The following is an 18,993-nucleotide window of genomic DNA, read 5'->3' on the forward strand; positions in this document are numbered from 1 at the left end:
CTGCACTCAAGGACAAAGCTCAGAGCGCGTGCCCTGGCCCTTTCCTGTTGAGACAGCACACTCGCCCTCCCCGTTCCACCAGGTGTCAGGCTAGAAGTGCAAGTCCATGGTTAGGAAGCCTTGTGTTGTGTCTGGTCGCTCCAACACTTCAACAACATTCACGGGGCAGCTTGTTGGGTGTTAGGGACAGCTGGTGACCTGTGGGCATCCCTGCTGTTTTCCTTTTGGGAAGGGGAAATGGCTTTCGTTTTTTCCCTTTCTTTTGTCTCTTTGAAAAGAAAAATTAACTTCGGCACAGGCCCCGTGCTTTTCCTGAGGCAGGTGGGCATGCCAGGCCCCGTCCATGCCGTTTCCCAGCTGTTCCAGGGGAGGACCTGGGTCCACCCCAGAGGCTGCTGCAGGGCCCAGCCAGCTTCCTGGGGGGGTTGCAGCCGGTGCCCACGGGCAGCTGTTCTGTGGGACAGCTGTCTGCTTCTCTGCCTGGCAGCCCAGGGAGTCAGAACGTCTGAAGTATTCAGAGCCTTTTAAGGAGTCAGCACCTCCCTGTTTGCAGATGGTGCTGGGAGCTGCTGTGCGGAGGCCTGTGTCGCAAGCATGACGATCCTGGGCCCCCAGCACCTCCACGGGGAGTGGACGTTCCCGGACACCGGCCTTGTCAGGCCCTCTGCCCAGAGCTGTGCCAGGCGGACTGTCGCTGGAGCTGAGAGCAAAGGCACGGTGGCAGGGACGCCGCCGCGGCTGCAGACTCGCAAATCTGTTCTGTGTTCTCAGCACCTCAGGAAGGCGCGGGCTTGCGGAAACAGCGCATTATTATCTTTCTCCTTTTTTGTTTTCATTCCTTCCCTTCTTTAATTTTTTTTTCACTCTGCGTTTACTGGGTGCTTCTTTTTGTCTTTTAAAAACTCCCATTAAAAAAGAATTTCAGGTGTAATGAACACTCTGTGCTATAACGCACGTCAACTTCCTAATCTCTCAGTTCGTGAAATATTTACAGGTGCCCACGCCAGGCGGCCACGGTGCTGGGCTGGGGACACAGGAGTGAATAGAATAAAGGCCCTGCTTAAGGCCCTCTTCCACTTTCTCCTCGGCCAATCCCACTTCCTAAGGGTAACCACTGGTGGCGTGCATTTTTTCCAATGTGTGAGCACACACCACACACACACCACACACACACACCACACACCACACACCACACACACACAAACACACTACACACACACACCACACACACACACCACACACACCACACTCACACACACACACATACACAGCACACTGCACACACACACCACACACACACCACACACCACACACCACACACACCACACACCACACACACACAAACACACTACACACACACACCACACACACACACCACACACACCACACACCACACACACACACACACACTACACACACACACCACACACACACACCACACACACCACACTCACACACACACACATACACAGCACACTGCACACACACACCACACACACACCACACACACACACCACACACACCACACTCACACACACACACCACACACCACACTCACACACACACACACCACACACACACCACACACACATACCACACACACCACTCACACACACACACACCACACACCACACTCACACACACACACACCACACACCACACACACCACACACACACACACACACACACCACACTCACACACACACACACACACACCACACACACCGAATTTAATTTTTTAGCTTTTGTTTGCTTGTTTTTTATTTGAATGGCTCTTCATTCCCCTATATAAATACCTCAGAGAACTACTTCATCTTTTTTGTTGTTGTTGTTAATCCTCACCAAAGATATTTTTTCCATTGATTTTTAGAGAGAGTAGGAGGGAGAGAGTGGGAAAGAGAAAGAGAGAGAGAGGGAGAAGAGAAAAGAGAAAGAGAGAGAGACATTGATCGGTTGCTTCCCGCACCCCCCGACCAGGCACGGACCCTTGACTGGGAATTGAACCTGTGACCCTTGCCGCACCCTGAACCCCAGGCACGGGCCCTTGACTGGGAATTGAACCTGTGACCCTTCGGTCTGTAGGCTGGTGCTCTAACCACTGAGCACCGGCCAGGGCAAACTACTTTCTCTTTTGTTCACAACTGCATGCTAGTTTGTTGCAGGAGTATGCCCACATTTATGAATCGTCTCCAATTAACAAACACTTAGGCAGCTTTGATTTTTCCTTATGACTAATAATGCTACAGTGGCATGGCCTCCCCATCCAGATATATTTTTGCCTTCTTGTGGATTTCTGTAGCAATTCTGGAAGTAAAATTTCTGGGTTGAAGGGAATATATATTTTAAAGCTGATGAGTAATTTCCTGCCTTCGAACCCATGGAAATCCAACCCCTCCATTCATCACTGGCTGTCCTACCGTTCCCACCTCGGGTGAAAACGGCCAGCACGCATGCCCACAGCACTTTGTGGCACAGCTGGACTAAACGTGCAGTTTCCCACCACGTGTGGGTGCCTGGAGAGCTGGGGCATTGCAGGTGGGAAGGCCACTAAGCGGGGGCTAAACCCAAGTTCACCTCATCACACCGACGGTCTGGGTCCCATTGGCCCATTTGCTTTGATGGGCACCAGTGATTGAAGGGGGGTCCCGCCCCTGGGTGTCACACATCACTACCCCTACCCCTTCCTTCCTTCCTTCCTTTCTTCCTTCTTTCCTTCCTTCCTTCCTTCCTTCCTTCCTTCCTTCCTTCCTTCCTTCCTTTTTTATTGTCTAAAGTTTTACAGTCTCCTTTTCCCCCAATTGACCCCCTCCCCCATCCCTTCCCAGCCCGGGCAGCCCCCACCGCCCAGGGTCTGTGTCCATTGGTTATGCTGATATGCATGAATACAAGTCCTTTGGTTGCTCTCTAACCCGCCCTCCCCTACCATTTGTCTCTGGATCCATCTATGCCCTACCTCTTTCATTTGGAAATATGCTCACCTGTTTCGAAAAGCTTGGCATCTTTTCACAGATGATTCTGGCGCTGGCAGGTGGGTCAGGGAATTCGTAGACTTGGACTGTGTGTGGCGGGGGCCCCGCCACCCAGCTCTTCATCGGCTCGTACACAGGGCCTGGAGGCGGGGGGCTCAGCAGGGTGGGCACCTGGGAGGCCTCCTTGGAGCTGGCGAGAGCTTCCTCCAGGGGTCTCAGGAAAGGGGGACAGGGACTGTCTGCGGTGGCCTCCGAGAGGATTTGGAGGCGGTTGGCAGGGGCCAGGCCTTGCCTCCCGTGGAGCAAACACCTCCACCAGCCCTCGCTTTCCGGCACGTGTTGTTCCAGAATGGTCAGGATGTCTCCTTTGCAGAAAGCCAGCTCATCAGAGCAGTCGGGGTCGTTGTTATAAAGTGCCCTGGCCAAGAGCGCCTGGGGGTGAGAAGGGAGAAAGAATTCATTGTTGTTACCGCTGCCATCCACCCTTGCACCGATACCGCTCAGTCAGGCACGTTGGAGTCCTTCACGATTGCTATTTTATCTCCTTTCCTCGTCCCCAGAGGCTCCGGTCCCTGCTCTTTGCCTGATCCGTTCCTACTCATCCTTGGGGTCTCAGGTGACATGTCACATCCGCAGGGAAGTCTGACCTGCACCCTGAGACCAGGTCCAATCTCCCTAACATGCCCTCACGGCCCTGGCAGTTACATAGCTGAGTGACTTCCCGGCTGTGTGTCTTTGAGCAAATTGGCTACTCTCTTTGGGCCTCAGTTTCCTTGTCTGCAGAATGGGAATAACAGTAACTATCTTACTCTACGGTGTTCTTGTGAGAATTAAATGGGTTGATGTGTATAAAGCTCATTGAGGTGCAAGTACTTAGGAAGTGCGCAGTAAAGCTTGCCTGTTACTATCATAATTATTACATCGTTCTTTGTCTGGTTCTTGTTATTTTTCTCCTGAATTGGACTGGAAGTCCCATGTCTGCTGGGACCATATCTCGCTTATTTGCTGCTCTTGTCCCCAGAGGCAAGCCTGGACTGGTGCATAGGGAGATGCTAAAAAAAGTTCATTAATGAATGAATGATGAAACTAGGAGTCAGCGGGTTAGTGACTTGTCTATGGTGACACAGCCAGGATGCAACCCAGTCTGTTTCCCTAACTCTTAGAGACCTGGTCTTTCCATAAGCTACACACTCCTAACAAAATAAAAAAAATCACCTTGTTGCCACAGCAGCGATGGCTAAGCTCCCTTCTCCTTAGAACTTTGTGCTGTAATTAAATGAAGGTAGTTTGTTTCTGTGGGGTTAATACAATCATTCCTTATATATCCATGCATGTTTATTACAGGAGAATAGGGTATATAGGTCCCAGCGCACAGTAGGTGCTTGATGGCTACCTGGTGCGTTGATGGGTGGATAAGGGTGAGTCATGTGATGCCCCAAAGTCAGGTCTTTGGAGGGAACGTGACACATGGCACCAGATGACAACTCTTATTTCTGTGGAGAGGAGGGAAGCAGGACGCTGTCCGTGACACTCGGCCCTCCCGCCAGCTGGCCTTCAGTGACAATGGCCACTGCGATGTCCAGAAGATGGGCCTCAGCCTGGCTAGTCCCCACACTCAGCTCCTGTCCCTCGAATGTGCTGTGAGCAGGTTTCAAGGGAGCGTGGGGCTCCGCTTGGAGACTCCAGCAGAGATGAAGCATTTAGAGGGAACAGGGCTTTCGAATCGTATCAAGAGTATGGGTTAGCCCTAACCAGTTTGGCTCAGTGGATAGAGCGTTGGCCTGCAGACTGAAGGGTTCCAGGTTCGATTCCGGTCAAGGGCATGCACATTGGTTGCAGGCACATCCCCAGGAAGGGGTGTGCAGGAGGCGGCTGATCCATGTTTCTCTCTCATCACTGTTTCTAACTCTCTATCCCTCTCCCTTCCTCTCCGTAAAAAATAAATAAAATATATTAAAAACACAAGAGTATGGGTTAGAGTTCAAGACAAGTGAAGTTACGTGCTACTTTACAATTTTTTCCAGTGAAATAGGCAAATACTTTGTGTTCGGTAGGAGAAGATATCCTGGAAGATTATGGTTTATTACCTTGTCAGACTTTAACCAAATTTGTACGTAGCCCTGCAACTCTATCCTAAAGTTCCTTTATTAACTGCCTACAGACACTGACACCCTCGATGCTCTTTGACCCGGTTTTCACGTTTGTCTGGCTCCCTCGTTAATCAGTTAAACAAAATCTTTGACATGAGTTCGTTTTCTATTTGCACAAGAGTTGCGATTTTGCCTTTTGGAAAATTACACATTGCCCACATCGGGAAGGAAGGGAACACAAAAGCACAGTTTCCTAACTCCCACGAGTACATAGCACAGCCCACGCTCTGAGATGGCTCTCGGGCGTCTGTGTGCCTTCAGGCGGAGCCGCGCTGCGAGGCGCAGGTGCTCGGAAGCGTGCGGCCTGGCATCGGCTTCGCTGGCGGGTTTGCCTGTTGTGAAAGGCAGGGGTGCTTTTCCAGAGAACAATGGGCTTGTGCGGTCACCCACCCTGTGGGCACCCACAGCTGTCTAAGATGGGCAGCAACAGCCTTATTCTGGAGACACGGTAGACTTTGCACCTTCGGCCTGCTGTCTTAAGAGCAGCCCACGCCTTGAGAATGTAAACGCCCAGCGAAGGAAAAACCCTGAATATGCTGCAGTAACGTGATTCCTTCTGGTACGGTATTTTCCTACACCTGGCAGGGACTGCCTCTGGGCACCTCATGCAACCAATGAATGTCTCAGAGTTTTAATAACAAAGACCATCAAACTTTATGTTACAAAGCAAAGAATTAAACACGTGTGAGAAGTCCTGGGGTGTTACCTAGAAAGAGGAGATAACAGTGGATTCGATTGAGTGGGAACCTGTTTTGTGTTGGGTACATGGAAGTCATTAAACCCATTAATCCTCAGAAGCCTCAGAGGTTTTCTTAGCTCCATTTTACAGATGAGGAAACTGAGGATCAAATGACTTGTCTATGGTGACTTGGACTCTGCTCTCCTCACATACGTTACTGCATCCTTCCCCTGATAATCCATGCTCCAGACACCAGCCAGGATGATATTTTATGACATATACTAGAGGCCCAGTGCATGAAATTCGTGCACGGGTGGGGTCCCTAGGCCTGGCCAGCAATCAGGGCCAATCAGGTTCTCCGCCTCCCTGCCTCCGCCCCTCCTCCTTCCCTCGTCTCCCGCATCTGCTGCCACCTACTTCCGGTTCCCTGTCCCAACACGGGCCCGGCCCCGATCGGGTGATCAGGACCTGCCATCTGGGGGGAGGGACCGGGAGGTTGGCCAGCAGCCCCCACTGGCAATTGGGGCCTGTGGGCTGGGGGCAGCTCCTGCATTGAGCGTCTGCCCCCTGGTGGTCAGTGCGCATCATAGTGACAGGTTGTTCAAGTCATTCCGGTCGTTCCGTTATAACGGTCCCTTAGGCTTTTATATCTATAATAATAAAAGCATAATAAGCTAATTAGACTGGACATCCTTCTGGACGACCTTCCAGACAAAGCTGGGGCTGTGAGGGAAGCTCAGGTCCCAGGTGCCAGAGGGAAGCTGGTGCCGGCAGCCGGGGGAAGGAAGGCCTACTGTTGTGGGCCTCTAGTATATAGATAACAGCGGTTGACCTCTTGTTTAAAAACCTTCAATTGCTTAGAACAAAACCTGAACTCCCCACCTGATTGCCCTGCCCGGCCCGCTGCTCCTGTTAATTTCCCTCCAGCCACATTGCTTTCTTACTTGGCTCAGATACACTGATAAGCTTGTGTCCACCCCAGGACCTTTGTTCCTGCTACTCTTTCTGCCCAGAACTATTTCCTTCAGATCTTTGCATGACTAGCTCCTCCTCCGGATGTCAGCTCAGGAGCTGCCTCCTGCAGAGGCCATCCCTGACCACCATAAGGCTACACTCCTCCTCCCCATCCTCGCGGGACTGAGAGCTGGTAATTCTCTAGGCCAGCAGTGTGGGATGAACAAGAAAAGAGCAGCAAACGTTCATTGTCCTCTGTATGGACAACACATGGACACAATCGACAAGCCACAGCAAAGGAACCTCCTAACAATCACAATTGCCTCTGTATTTTTCAATAAGGTGTTAATTTGGAAACATTTGTATAAATATTTGAGATGAAAAATGATATATGTTTATATTCTTATTCCCTGTGGACACACAGCTAGTTAGATCTGGGTACCATGGAAGAAACCTTCTTAACCAATTTCCCCCCAAAAGGGCATTTCCTCCAAATGCCCACTTCATACGACAGCTGGGAGAGGAGAAAGGAAAATGAATAAACACATGGAAGGCAGAAGGGGAGGGAGCTTAGGGAAACAAAGACAAAGAAGAGGCTCCCTGTTTTCATGGGGAAGCTCGCCTCCCCGGGGAGGCCTTCACACACCTGCCGGATGCAATGTGCTCACTTCTGCTGAATCATCGATCAGCTCTGGGAGTAATGAGCTATACTTGGAGAATCCTGGGATCCATTCATCCATTCATTCATGCATTCATTCATTCATCAAGATCATACTGAGCAGCTACTCTGTACCCGCTGCTGTGCTGGAGATATGGTGGTGAACAAAACGGTTCCTGATCTCACCCCAATGCCCATTCCAGTGGAGGACACTCACTCTAATAAAAAAATAAGTACACTGGCAAAGCAGAAATACTGTAGATACAGTTCACCCTTGAACAATGTAGGGGTCAGGGTGCCCGCCCCATTAAAATTCCACACATAACTTTTAACTCCCCCAAAACTTAACTACTAATAGCCTACTGTTGAGCAGAAGAAGCGTTTCTGCTAACACAGTCAATGAACACATATTTTTTTTATTGTGTATATTATGCAGCGTTCTTATAACAAAGTAAGCTGCGGAAAAGAAACTGTTTTTGGGAAAACACTGGTCCATTATTCATTGAAAACAGTCTGCCCATAAGTGGATACCAACTGTATAGGGCTTCTACTTCTCGTAAAAGCAATGAAGGAAAACACGAGAAGCTATGAGAAACTGTGGGTGCAGTTGGGAAGTGATGGTGGGCGAGGGCTTAGGGAGAGTTACCTGGGAATGGGGCCGTGGGAGTGGGAACTGGGGGTGAGTAGGAACTTGATCAAGGGTGGGAGAGAGAGGAAATGTGGGAGAGCAGAGTGAGTGTGAGTGTGTGTGAAGTGGGCAGTGGGGAGTTAAAGGAACTGAAAGATGAGCAGGCTGCTGCAGAGACGTTCACGGGGACCTGGGGCTCGATTTCTGTGTTGGCTGCTGTTTATATCTGGTTGCTGGGACGGGGTCAGAGGGAAGTCAGGACGAGTCAGGGCCCGGTTGAGGGCCATGCCCAGGGCTCAGCTGAGGGTGGATTCAGGGTGGCTGTTGGGAGGAGGTGGTGAAAGTTGCACGTGACCTTGGAGGTGAGTCTTGTGAGATGGGCAGGGTGAAACAGGAGGAGAAACTCACAGGGGGTCCGACAAGGAGGAAGCAGAGGGACAGGGTCTCTACTCTGTCTTCCGCGGTGGCTCACCCACCCGCAGCCACTGCTGGGTCGTGTCCAGGACCGCAGGCTGCTCCCAGGTGTGGCTCAGTCTGTCCTCTCCTGTTGCTTCCCTCTGTCCCTCCCGGGGTCAGATCAGCCCCGGGCCCAGGCTCGCTGCTCCCTCTTTTCACAGTGCTCCCCTCCCAACCCTGCATTCCTCAGATCAAAGGCTGCTGCCGGGGATAGGAGCATGGACATCCTCAGATGGTTCCCATCAGTCACCAAATGCTATCATTTCTGTGGCCAATCATCTCGCACGGTCACAGCTCCCAGCAGGAAGCAGTCAATGACAAGCCCCCCAGACAAGAGAGCGTGGGGAGTGGAGGGCCCTGCGGGCAAGTGAGTGCTGGGCCCCTGCTCTCTACATCATGGAACCCCAATGTTAACCAGACGGACATTTTCCTTCTATTAAAATCCCTTGAAAAAGTCCGTGTTAGGCATTTTAACTTCCTTCTCACAGATTCCATGACTGACTTGCAAGAATTTCTTGTCCGTCTCAGGGGAAGGCGGCAGAAGTGTTCACATTCTCCCAGGAGGGCCGCGGGAGAGTAGCTATAGATAAATCACAACGTTCTTAAACGCACACACTGCAACTAGTTCAAATCCTCCGCTGCCTGGAACTGTGAACCCCGCAAGTCCCCCAGGCAGCCTTTGCTTTGAGATCAGTGAACTAATCGCGATGTATCTTTCTTCCCAGGGTGGCTGGGCCCAGCCTGGAACCCCAGGAGTCGGTGCAGAAGCCAGAAAGCTCTCTGATCATCTGTGAAGACAGCCTTCTCCCCTGGAATGTGCTGGGATGCGTTTCATGTTATGAAAATACAAGGGCAGGCTCGGGAAGATCAAAGCACACAGAATGCTGCAATGTGTTGGCTTGTGAATGTTTCCTTTTTTTAAAAGCTCATCATGTTTTAAAAAGAAAAAAAAAAAAGAAGTTCCAAGAACATAAGAAAAATTCCCTCACCACCTCCATTTTCCCACCCACATTTTCCAAAAAGGGGAAGGAAGACAGAGGAAGGACAGCTCAGAGGAAGGACAGCTCAGAGAATCTACACGATTTCGAAGGGTAGCCGTGTTCTGTGAAGTAACCTGGGGCAAGTGGAGAGAGCGGTAGGCACTTACTAAGGAGTCGCAGCAAAGGCCTGGGAAGGATCTGGGCTTTGCAAACCCCCCACACTGAAGACTTCTTAGCTACCTATTGTCGGTGTCAGCTGGATTATTTTCCTATAAATTAATCCAAGAGCAACTACATCCCCTCTAGCCTTTCGGATGGATATTGAGTCAGGCACCGTGGTAGTTTTGTTGCTGACTATTTAGCCGATGCCTTGTTAATAAGGAGGCCTTACAGTTTAAACTCAGTCAGGGATTGCGATAATTAGCATTGATCATCTCACTTGAGATTCACTGTCCCTTGAAGCAGGTACTGATACTAATATCCTATTTAAGAGGTGAGGAAGCTAGCACAGGAGAGGGCGGGGGTGAGTAAGTACCCTGAGGTTGCTCCGAGGGAAAGGGACAAAACCAGGATTGGAACATGGGATGATCTGACTCCAGAGTCGGCTCTTTTCGCCTACAAATCAGTGTTTAGACTCCACCGTGGATGGCAACGGATGAGTGCGTGACAGGGTGTGCCGCTGGAGAGAGGGATGGCAAGCGGCTAAAAACATTTTAGCTCACTTGGTTCAGTTGTGGGTTTATTTACCAGAATTTAATTCTGCACCAAAATTCAGGAAATAACCTAAATGAATAATGATATCTTTGTACAAAGGAATACTATACAGCCCTGAAAAAAGAATAAGGTAGGGTTTTCATGAGCAGACCTAGAACAATGTAAAAATAGAGTATGCACTTAAAAAAAAGCAAGATGAGAAACTGTGTGTATCGTATGCCTTCATTCATGCTTTTATGAATGTAGCATCTTTCTGGAAGGTTTACATAAGCCACTGGTTCTCCCCCTCTGGCCGGGGAACCAGAGGCCAGGACACTAGAGATCTGGGATTAAAGGAAAACATGCTTTCAGTCTGTGTTCACTGGTGCAGTTTAAATCGTGTAAACCACGTGCACGTGTTCTGCTTTTCCAATATAAAAATCTAGTTTTTAATAAGGATGCTTTCCTGTTGGAAGAACACGGCTTCCACATTGGTGACCTGAAGCTCTGAGGGGTCACTGCCGCTTATGCCCAACCCACTCCCAGGCTCGATAGACGGGAACCCGAGTTCCCGGCCAGTCTTAACCTTGGCAGAGGGCACGTGGCACACAGAGGCACCTTGCACCTGGGAAACCCTCTTGAGCTTCAGGGCAACTCACACCGCGGACACAGCTCCCCTGGCCCCACCGTCAGAGGACCTGCGCCAGTCCCACCACGGGAGATGCTGAGAAGTGCCCACAGCTTTTCAGAAGCTGCTGACCTTGTGTGTTCCTCTCTCCAGCTCCTCCAGAGCAGGGCCCGCCTGAGACACACAGAGAGGCGGCGAGGGCCGCGGGAGGGGGATTCAGCAGGGGCTCCCTGCAGGCGCCCCGGGAACCACAGGAGCTGGACATGGGCTGAACGTCCAGGCCAACGGGAGGCGCGCTGCCCTTCCCACTGCCCCGCCGCCTCCCTTTGGCCAGCTGCACAGATCTGGGTCCTGCACTAACAGCGCCGCCTCCCTTTGGCCAGCTGCACAGATCTGGGTCCTGCACTAACAGCGGACCAGACAGGAGGGCCTCCCCTGCGGGGACATGCTGCCAACATGGGAAATTAGGCGCAGGGCACCAGAGCTGTGTCGCACGTGGGTGGCATGGGGGGAGGCAGCGGGCGTGACCCGTTGCTCCTTTCCTTGCACGTGGGTGTTGTGAGGTCTGCGGGTGAGATGGCAATACCACACGACCTGCCACCTCCTCTCCCTTCTCGCCTCGTCTATCGCTCATCTTCTCTCTTTTCCTCCATCTCAGCATCTTCCTTCTGCCCCTCCCTCTCCCTTCCCTCCTCCTAAAGTGTCTCCCTCTGACACAGTGTCCAAGAAAGAAGCGTAACCTTGGCTTGCTTTCCTTGTGATTGCAGCTTTCCATAGCAGCGTTTAAAAGTAGAATTCCGCAAGTGACAGGAGCCACGTCGCTTCAGACAGCAGCGCGGCGTGTCTCATTGTCACAGCGGGCCCTGGGGTTTGCAAATCTATTAAGTGACTTCCCTCACGCGTGTCCGGCTGATGGGCAGAGGGAATCCGTGTGCAGGGCTGCGGCCTTGACACAGTCCTCCCCCCCTCACCCCCCCCCCCTATCTGCACGTCATTCTCACAGTTTTTATAATGAGGTGACAGCTAATAAGCTCTTGTATCACCTCCAACAGAAGAAGAGCTGCTGCTCTTGGAGCTGTTTTGAAACAACTGAGCAGAGATTTACATGAGAGAAAACTGCTGGGTTTTGCGGCCGACCCTGGTTTCCAGAGAGGCTGGAAGCACCGAGTTCTCCTTTTGGAAAAGTGGAAACATGTTAGGACGAGAGGCTCCAGAGTGTGCAGGAAACGGTCGGAGTCATGGAGCTGAAATGCCCTTTCCCCAGGTACTTTTATATGTAAAGTAACATTTAAGCGAAACGAGAAAAACTGAGTAGAATATAACTTCTTAAACATAATATAAATTCTCTCTTTTTCATTTCAAAACCTGGAACATTAACAACTTTCAATTATTGCCACTGGTGTGAAATAATTTGGGAAACATCTTAACCTACTACTTCCCTAAACTTAAGGGGGAAAATCAAGAAATACCAAGTAATGGGGTCCTTCCCACCGCTAACTCAGAGTCCCAAGCAGGACGTGGACGCCAGAGGAGAGAAACTCAGATACTCACATTCACCTTCATCCTTCAAAGAAATTATTCGTAAAGGTGATTGCTCCGTGACCTGGGAAACTCTGGCAGGGGCACCTTCTGCGGTAGCTGAGCGGGAATGCCGGGGGGCCCAGGGCTAAAACACTTGTGCCCAAGTCTGATCCTCCACAGCTGTCCTTACGGGGAGGGATGGGGTCGGTTCATAACACCCTCCCTGGACGTTCCCGACCGCCCCCTCCCCTCCATCTGGGTGCAAATGGCCACTGAGGCGAATTTATCTACAGGCACTGGGGACAACGAAGTGAATAAACCTGGAGAACTTGGAAATGAGATGCGATCCGAGAGAAAAAGAAAAATGTGAACACCTCTACAAGTGACCCTGGATTCCGCGAACAAGCACAACCCTTAACTGATTTCTCCACCCTCACTTTGCACAGGGACCCCTCCTGAATTCGTGCTGGTGGTTCCGGTGAAAAGGCCCCGCATTGAGGGACTTCCGTGGCCACAGAAAGCGCTGCCCACTCGCGAAACTTTGAGGAAGAGGCTATGGCCAGAAAAATTCCCAAGCCACCCACTGGCAATGAGCTGCGTTCTTCCCTGATGCCTCAGTACTGCGGTTTTCCAGCAGGTGTGGGTCTTGACCAGATCATCTTGTTGGAACGAACACCCTCCTCCTGTTCGTGGGGAGCTTGCGGAAATGCGCTGTCAGGGCCTCAGAGATTCCACGGTCGCTTGCTAACCCCACTGCGTGTCTGACAATGTGCGCTGGGGCGACGATGTGAGCCAGGCGCTTGATCTAAGCTCAGGACTGAGGTGATGCCACAGGAGAGATGGCCCGGGCCTTGATTGAGGCATCTGGATGTGGCCCATGGTGGCCCATGTTCTACCAAACCGTCTTCTGCAGCCCGCAGTGCCCTGGACCCCAGCGTGTCTCTCCACCGCCGCCCCCCCCAGGTCCACTCCTCGCAGCCGCAGCCGAGTGCCTGGGTCACTGTTTAAGATACTTGGTTGGAAAGAGGAGGTGCAGGCAGTGCTGCAGGAGAGCGAGGCCAGTGGTTGAGGATTCGGTCTTTGCTTGTGAGAAACTCATGGAGGGAGGAGGGCGAGTAACCGTTTCCTCCTCTGAAAGTGAGGCAGCGTCCAGGGCCCCATCCAGCCGCAGCTGCCGACATTCTGTGTTTCCCTTCTTACTCTCGTCTCTCCATTCTCGAAAGCCATCAGAGGGAGTAAAGAAAGTCTCAGGTAGGCCCTTCTCCTTCCTCATTTCCTTTCCCTCCTTCTTTCTTTTTTTGAAGGGAAAGGAGAGGAAAGGCATGGAGACAATAGAAAGTGCTGTGTGTTACTGGATTGGTCGTAAACAGTTATACCAACCCCACCTAGGAGAAAGCTTTGTCTAACACTGTTTGTTTTTTTGGTGTTAATCCTCACTGAGCCGAGGATATGTCTCCATTGATTTTTAGAGAGAGTAGAAGGGAGGGGAAGAGACAGAGAAAGAGAAACGTACATGTGAGAGAGACACATCAATTGGTTGCCTCCCTCACGTGCCCTGGCCACGGCCAGGGATCAAGCCTGCAGCCGAGGTATATACCCTTGACCGCAATGGAATCGGGACCCTTCAGCCTGCAAGCTGACGCTCTATCCACTGAGCCTAACTGGCCATGGCTAAGACTGTGTTTTTTCAACTTCATGCATCTTTAACTACATCCATGTGCCATCTGTACATTTTTTAAACTTAAAATATTAAATTAAGCTAATAAAAACAACACATGTCCCCGAAGCAGTGTTCTGTATGAAACTGCAGGTCTGCTGAGTTGTTCTGGCTTTTTCTAATGGGAATGAGAATACATAACTGACCATCTGGCTGGGTGGCTCAGTGGGTTGGAATGTCGTCCCATGCACTGAAGAGTCGTGGGTTTGATTCCCAGTCAGGACACATACCCAGGTTTCAGGTTCGATCCCCCATTGGGGCGCGTGCGAGAGGCAAATAGATGTCTCTCACCTCCATGTTTCGGCTCTCTCTCCCTTTCCCTTCCTCTCTCTCTAGAATCGATAGAGCAGCACATCCTCAGGTGAGGGTTTTTAAATATTAAAATATATAACTAACCTTGAAAACTGTTCTACCTGACCGTGTACCGCACCTAAAGTCATCCTGGGTGTCCCTGTCGGGTGTGATTTTTCCATCTGATTGGGTAGGAGGAATCTGAAGCCACTTCAGGGATTGCAGAGAGAGGAATGAAGGCCCAGCTTGCGCACAGAATCCTCTCTCCCCCGGGGTCATTTTTAGGGGCATCGGGCAAGCGAGGGGCCACGCTGGTATTAAGCTCCATTCTGTTGGCGTGAATTGATTCCAGCTCACTGGGCGTATTCATCTTGTCAGTGGTGGGCGGCAGATCAGCGCCTCGCCTGCCTCACCTGGACGCGGCAGGAGGTTAGAGAGCAGCTGTGAGCCACTCGCCCTGCCGCCTCCAGTCGCTGAGCCCTCGCTTTGGGAACAGGGTGCAGGAGAGAAGCAGCTAGACATACTCTGCTAGTTACAGACTCCTGCGCCCTTCCAGGCGAGTTTAAATTCTGAGCCTGAGAGAACATTGCACAAGGCACATCTTCCTTTCTAATATGACCAAGGGAGAGGGGTCACTGCTTCCTTTCCTTCGGAAGACGGATCCCTGGCCAGTAGTTAAACAAAAGCTGCTCTCGACTCTCAGGAGCAGCAACAGTAAAGAGAGGAGCTCAGTGACGTTGGCTAACATACAGCTGGAGGAGGGAGGGCGGATGAGCCGTGGGCTCCGCTGCGAGGAACTCCTCATGGTCCCTGTGGGCTGCGCGGAGGAGGGGAGGACTAAGAGCCTGCAAGCCTCCAGGCAGAGGCCCCAGGCCCGGAGGACACCGGACTCGGACCGTGTGTACCAACAGCCTCTCCCATCCAGCCAACAAGCGGCTCATGAGCAATGCATTTGGAAATGGTTCCTAAAATGTTCGCTTCCCCTTTCTGCACCTCGGGCTGGTGCCTAGAATCTCACTGGCCGCGGCCTCTGTTCGCAGCCTCCCACTTTCCTCTGCAGCTATTTCCTCTCCAGGCCGCGGTCATTTCCACCCTTAGTCATCACAGTTCCAAAATGACCAGCTACGTTTCTGTGGTCACCTCCCTGTTTCCATGATCCTGGGGGCGATGTTCCTTTGAAGAGTTTGCAACAGACGTAACTCTTGGGGTGGGATGGTGCTGTTAAGCTTTTTTTTTTTTTTAAAGAGTGAGCTCTCGAGTACATACAGTGTTAAGAGAATAAAGGTGATTATGAGGGGAAGAATAATGTGCTGTAAGGGACACCTTACTAACTCCCATGACAAGTTATTAAGTGCTGAGAGGGTGAGTCTCCTTTGTCCTCTGTGGCATTAAGAACGGTGCTTGGGCCCTGGCTGGTTTGGCTCAGTGGCTAGAACGTCAGCCTGTGGACTGAAGGGTTCCAGGTTTGATTCCAGTGAAGGGCACATGCCCGGGTTGCAGGCTCGACCCCCAGTGTGGGGCGTGTAGGAGGCAGCTGATCAATGATTCTCTCTAATCATTGATGTTTCTCTCTCTTCCTTTCCCTTCCTCTCTGAATCAATAAAAAATATCTTAAAAAAGAAAAAGAAGAACAGTGCCGGGCACGGGGTAGGCCCTCACTATCTGCGGAAGGAATGCAAGGCATATTGTCTTAACAGAAACAGAAATAAGGTTGTTGGTGGTGGTGGTGCGGGGGTGGGCAGGAAGGGAAACAGTTTCTAAAAAATAAAATAAAAAGGTAGCTAGCACACGTTGTTAAATACATGCTATTGACACCTTCCTTTACTATTGTTTCTGCTCGCATCTCCTGACCAGCTCAAACACCAAACGTTTTATTTTTTTTTTCAAAAGAGAGAGCAAACGGTTCTCTGTGTCCACTGAGCACAGCCTGGGACCACCCACAATGGACAAGGAAGGCACCTGCACGCCGCCTGATCCCCGTCCTGCTTCTGCTCTTCCCCGCCCACAGCCCCCTGGTTGCATAGCAGCCTGAGTAAGTGCTCACAAACACAAATCAGATCATGTCATCTCCTGCTTTAAATAGACCGGTGGCTTCCTTTGCAATTAGAACACACTTCTGAGTTCTTACAAGGCTGACCCTGCTTGCCCGAGACCTCATTTCTGGCCATTCTCGCCCCTTGTGTGCTCTGCTCCAACGACACTGACCTTGTTATGGATACTCTGCTCTGCTGAATCCACTCCTGCCTCAGGCCTTTGCATTTGCTGTTCCCTCTACTTGCTCCTTTCCCATCACTCAGCTCTCCAGAGAAGCCCTTTTCTGTCCATTACCTCTATCAGGTCACCTTGTTTTACTTTCTTTAAGGCGTTTTTCACCACCTGAAATCATTGTGCCCATTTAGTCTTTTGTTGACTTTATATGTCCCCACGGAATGTCTGCTATGTGTTGATCACCCAAACCTCCAAGCCCCATAACTATGTGTGAGTGATGGCTATGACGGACAGCGAGTTGTGTTTTCTAGCTGGGTATCATGCCTGGGATATTCTGCCTTGGGAAGTGGATGAAGGGATGAAGCCATAGGTCCTCGTGACCTTGACTTCAATTGCAAAAGCTCAAATCCAAGGCCACATCTGACCACGGGGGAAGGAAGGGGCCTTTCCTCAGAAATCTAGGCTCCGTGGAAGTTCAGGCTGGGGCCAGGTAGGGTCAGAGGGCTGAGAGTAACGGATGACGACTGATAACTAGGAAGTTCCTGCCTCTGGACGGGCTGTGTCAGAAGGGGCTCCATCTGTACTTCCTATAACAGTGATGGCGAACCTTTTGAGCTCGGCGTGTCAGCATTTTGAAAAACCCTAACTTAACTCTGGTGCCGTGTCACATATAGGAATTTTTTGATATTTGCAACCATAGTAAAACAAAGACTTATATTTTTGATATTTATTTTATATATTTAAATGCCATTTAATAAAGAAAAATCAACCAAAAAAATGAGCTCGCGTGTCACCTCTGACACGCGTGTCATAGGTTCGCCATCACTGTCCTATAACCTCCCATTCATTCACACACAACCCAACGCAAGGTGCTTACTGAGTACCTACAATATGCAGACACTGCTCTAGGCACCGAGATTCAGCACTGACCAGGAAAGCCCAGTGTCCCTCATGGAGCTGACCTTCCAGAAGGGAGACAAATTCAGATCCTGATGAGTGAAGACAAGATGGTGGGCGAGAGAGGAGCACTCCATGCAGGGCCTTGTGGGCCACGGTGAGTTAGTTTTCCGCGCTCGGTCCCACAGACCTTTCTTGGACACAGACTGACTTTAAAACGTTTTGCTTGCCATCTCAGAGCTGCTATAGGTCAAGGGGAGGCTGACAGGGCTCCTCCTCACAGAAGAAGCACCTCAGTAATCCTCCTTCAAGTCCTGGACATTTGCCCCAGTGAGATAAGATGTCTGTGCAAAAAGATCAAGATTGCCTCTAATGGGGTGTGTGCGTGGACACACACACACACACACACACTCAGACAAAAATCACTTTTCCAATGACCAAAAATCCAAAACAAGGACTTCCATACAATAAAGTCACTCATTCACCTGTGTTTTAGACCTAATTTTGTAGCATTTCTGCATTGGCGTTGAACAGGGAAGCCATCAGCTACAGTCCAACAAGCCCGTGAGCGACAGGCGAGATTTACCCCCTTGCCACGTGTAATGATGCCTATCTTAGTGGCAACCGTACCGTTTGAGGCCGGCGTTTCCTATCGCTAACATCATGTCTACTCTTCCGTTTGTCCCCTTGTTTTTTATAAGACAACTGGGGGAAATATAATAAAAGTCAATTCTACAAATCTGCTCCACACTAAGGTGGAAGCTCTGCCGACGTGGAACTGTTGGTTGGCAACAGCAACATCAGGGAACAGCTGAAACAGCAGTCGTTGCCACCACCTGGTGCACGCAGCCCAGTCAGGATCAGAAGGGCCATCTGGCTGCCCCAGGATGCGAGGGTTGCTGTAAAGCCCAAGGCATCACTCCCATAGGACAGCCCTTTTAAGCACTGCATTACCATATAAACAGCAATTGAACAAGTCAGGCATTAAAATTAATCAGGTGCCCTGGGCTGTGTGGCTCAGTGATTGAGAATTGACCCATAAACCAGAAGGTCACAGTTCGATTCCTGGTCAGGGCACCTGCTTGGGTTGCGGGCTTGATCCCCAGTAAGGGGATTGGCAAGTCAATGTGCAGGAGGCAGCTGATCAATGAGTCTCTCTCATCATTGATGTTTCTATCTCTCCCTCTCCCTTCCTCTCTCTAAATTAATAAAAAAAAAACATATTAAAAAGGAAAACTAACGAAATGGATCAATGGTTAACATGAATGCAACTCTAACATGCACTTTTCATTGCAAAAGGCAAGAAGCTCAACCCTTTTCAGTAACTGCTCATGTCTGTGAACAGCCTTTAGAGATATATTATCTTCTCTGTGCTTTGACAGTTGTGCAGGTACACCCAGGAAACTGTTCCCTGAGTGTGTCCCTGGACTAGGATCAAGACTCTACCATTGGGCGGAGTAGCCAGCATGAGCTGAGACATTATGCATCCAAGAGAGACATGGGTTGGCCACTATGACCTGTCAATCAAATCTGGAAGACTGATCTGAGAGTGAAGAATGAGTTT

At 50.6% G+C, this 18,993-nt stretch overlaps 1 protein-coding gene across 1 annotated transcript in view; it reads right to left on the reverse strand.

The window, feature by feature from the left end:
- The window catches only part of CASS4 (Cas scaffold protein family member 4), a gene marked incomplete at its 5' end in the record, with an annotated part of 30,983 nt that extends 12,889 nt beyond the window's left edge, over positions 1 to 18,094 (reverse strand). Inside the window, 2 exons of the mRNA XM_081097683.1 lie at positions 2,979 to 3,453; positions 18,060 to 18,094. Of these exons, the coding sequence (XP_080953809.1) occupies positions 2,979 to 3,453; positions 18,060 to 18,094 (510 nt within the window). The remainder of the gene's footprint in view (positions 1 to 2,978; positions 3,454 to 18,059) is intronic.
- Positions 18,095 to 18,993: the final 899 nt, after the last annotated feature.

The sequence above is a fragment of the Myotis nattereri genome (genome assembly GCF_964212035.1).
Source record: "Myotis nattereri genome assembly, chromosome: 8".
NCBI classification, from domain to species: domain Eukaryota; kingdom Metazoa; phylum Chordata; class Mammalia; order Chiroptera; family Vespertilionidae; genus Myotis; species Myotis nattereri.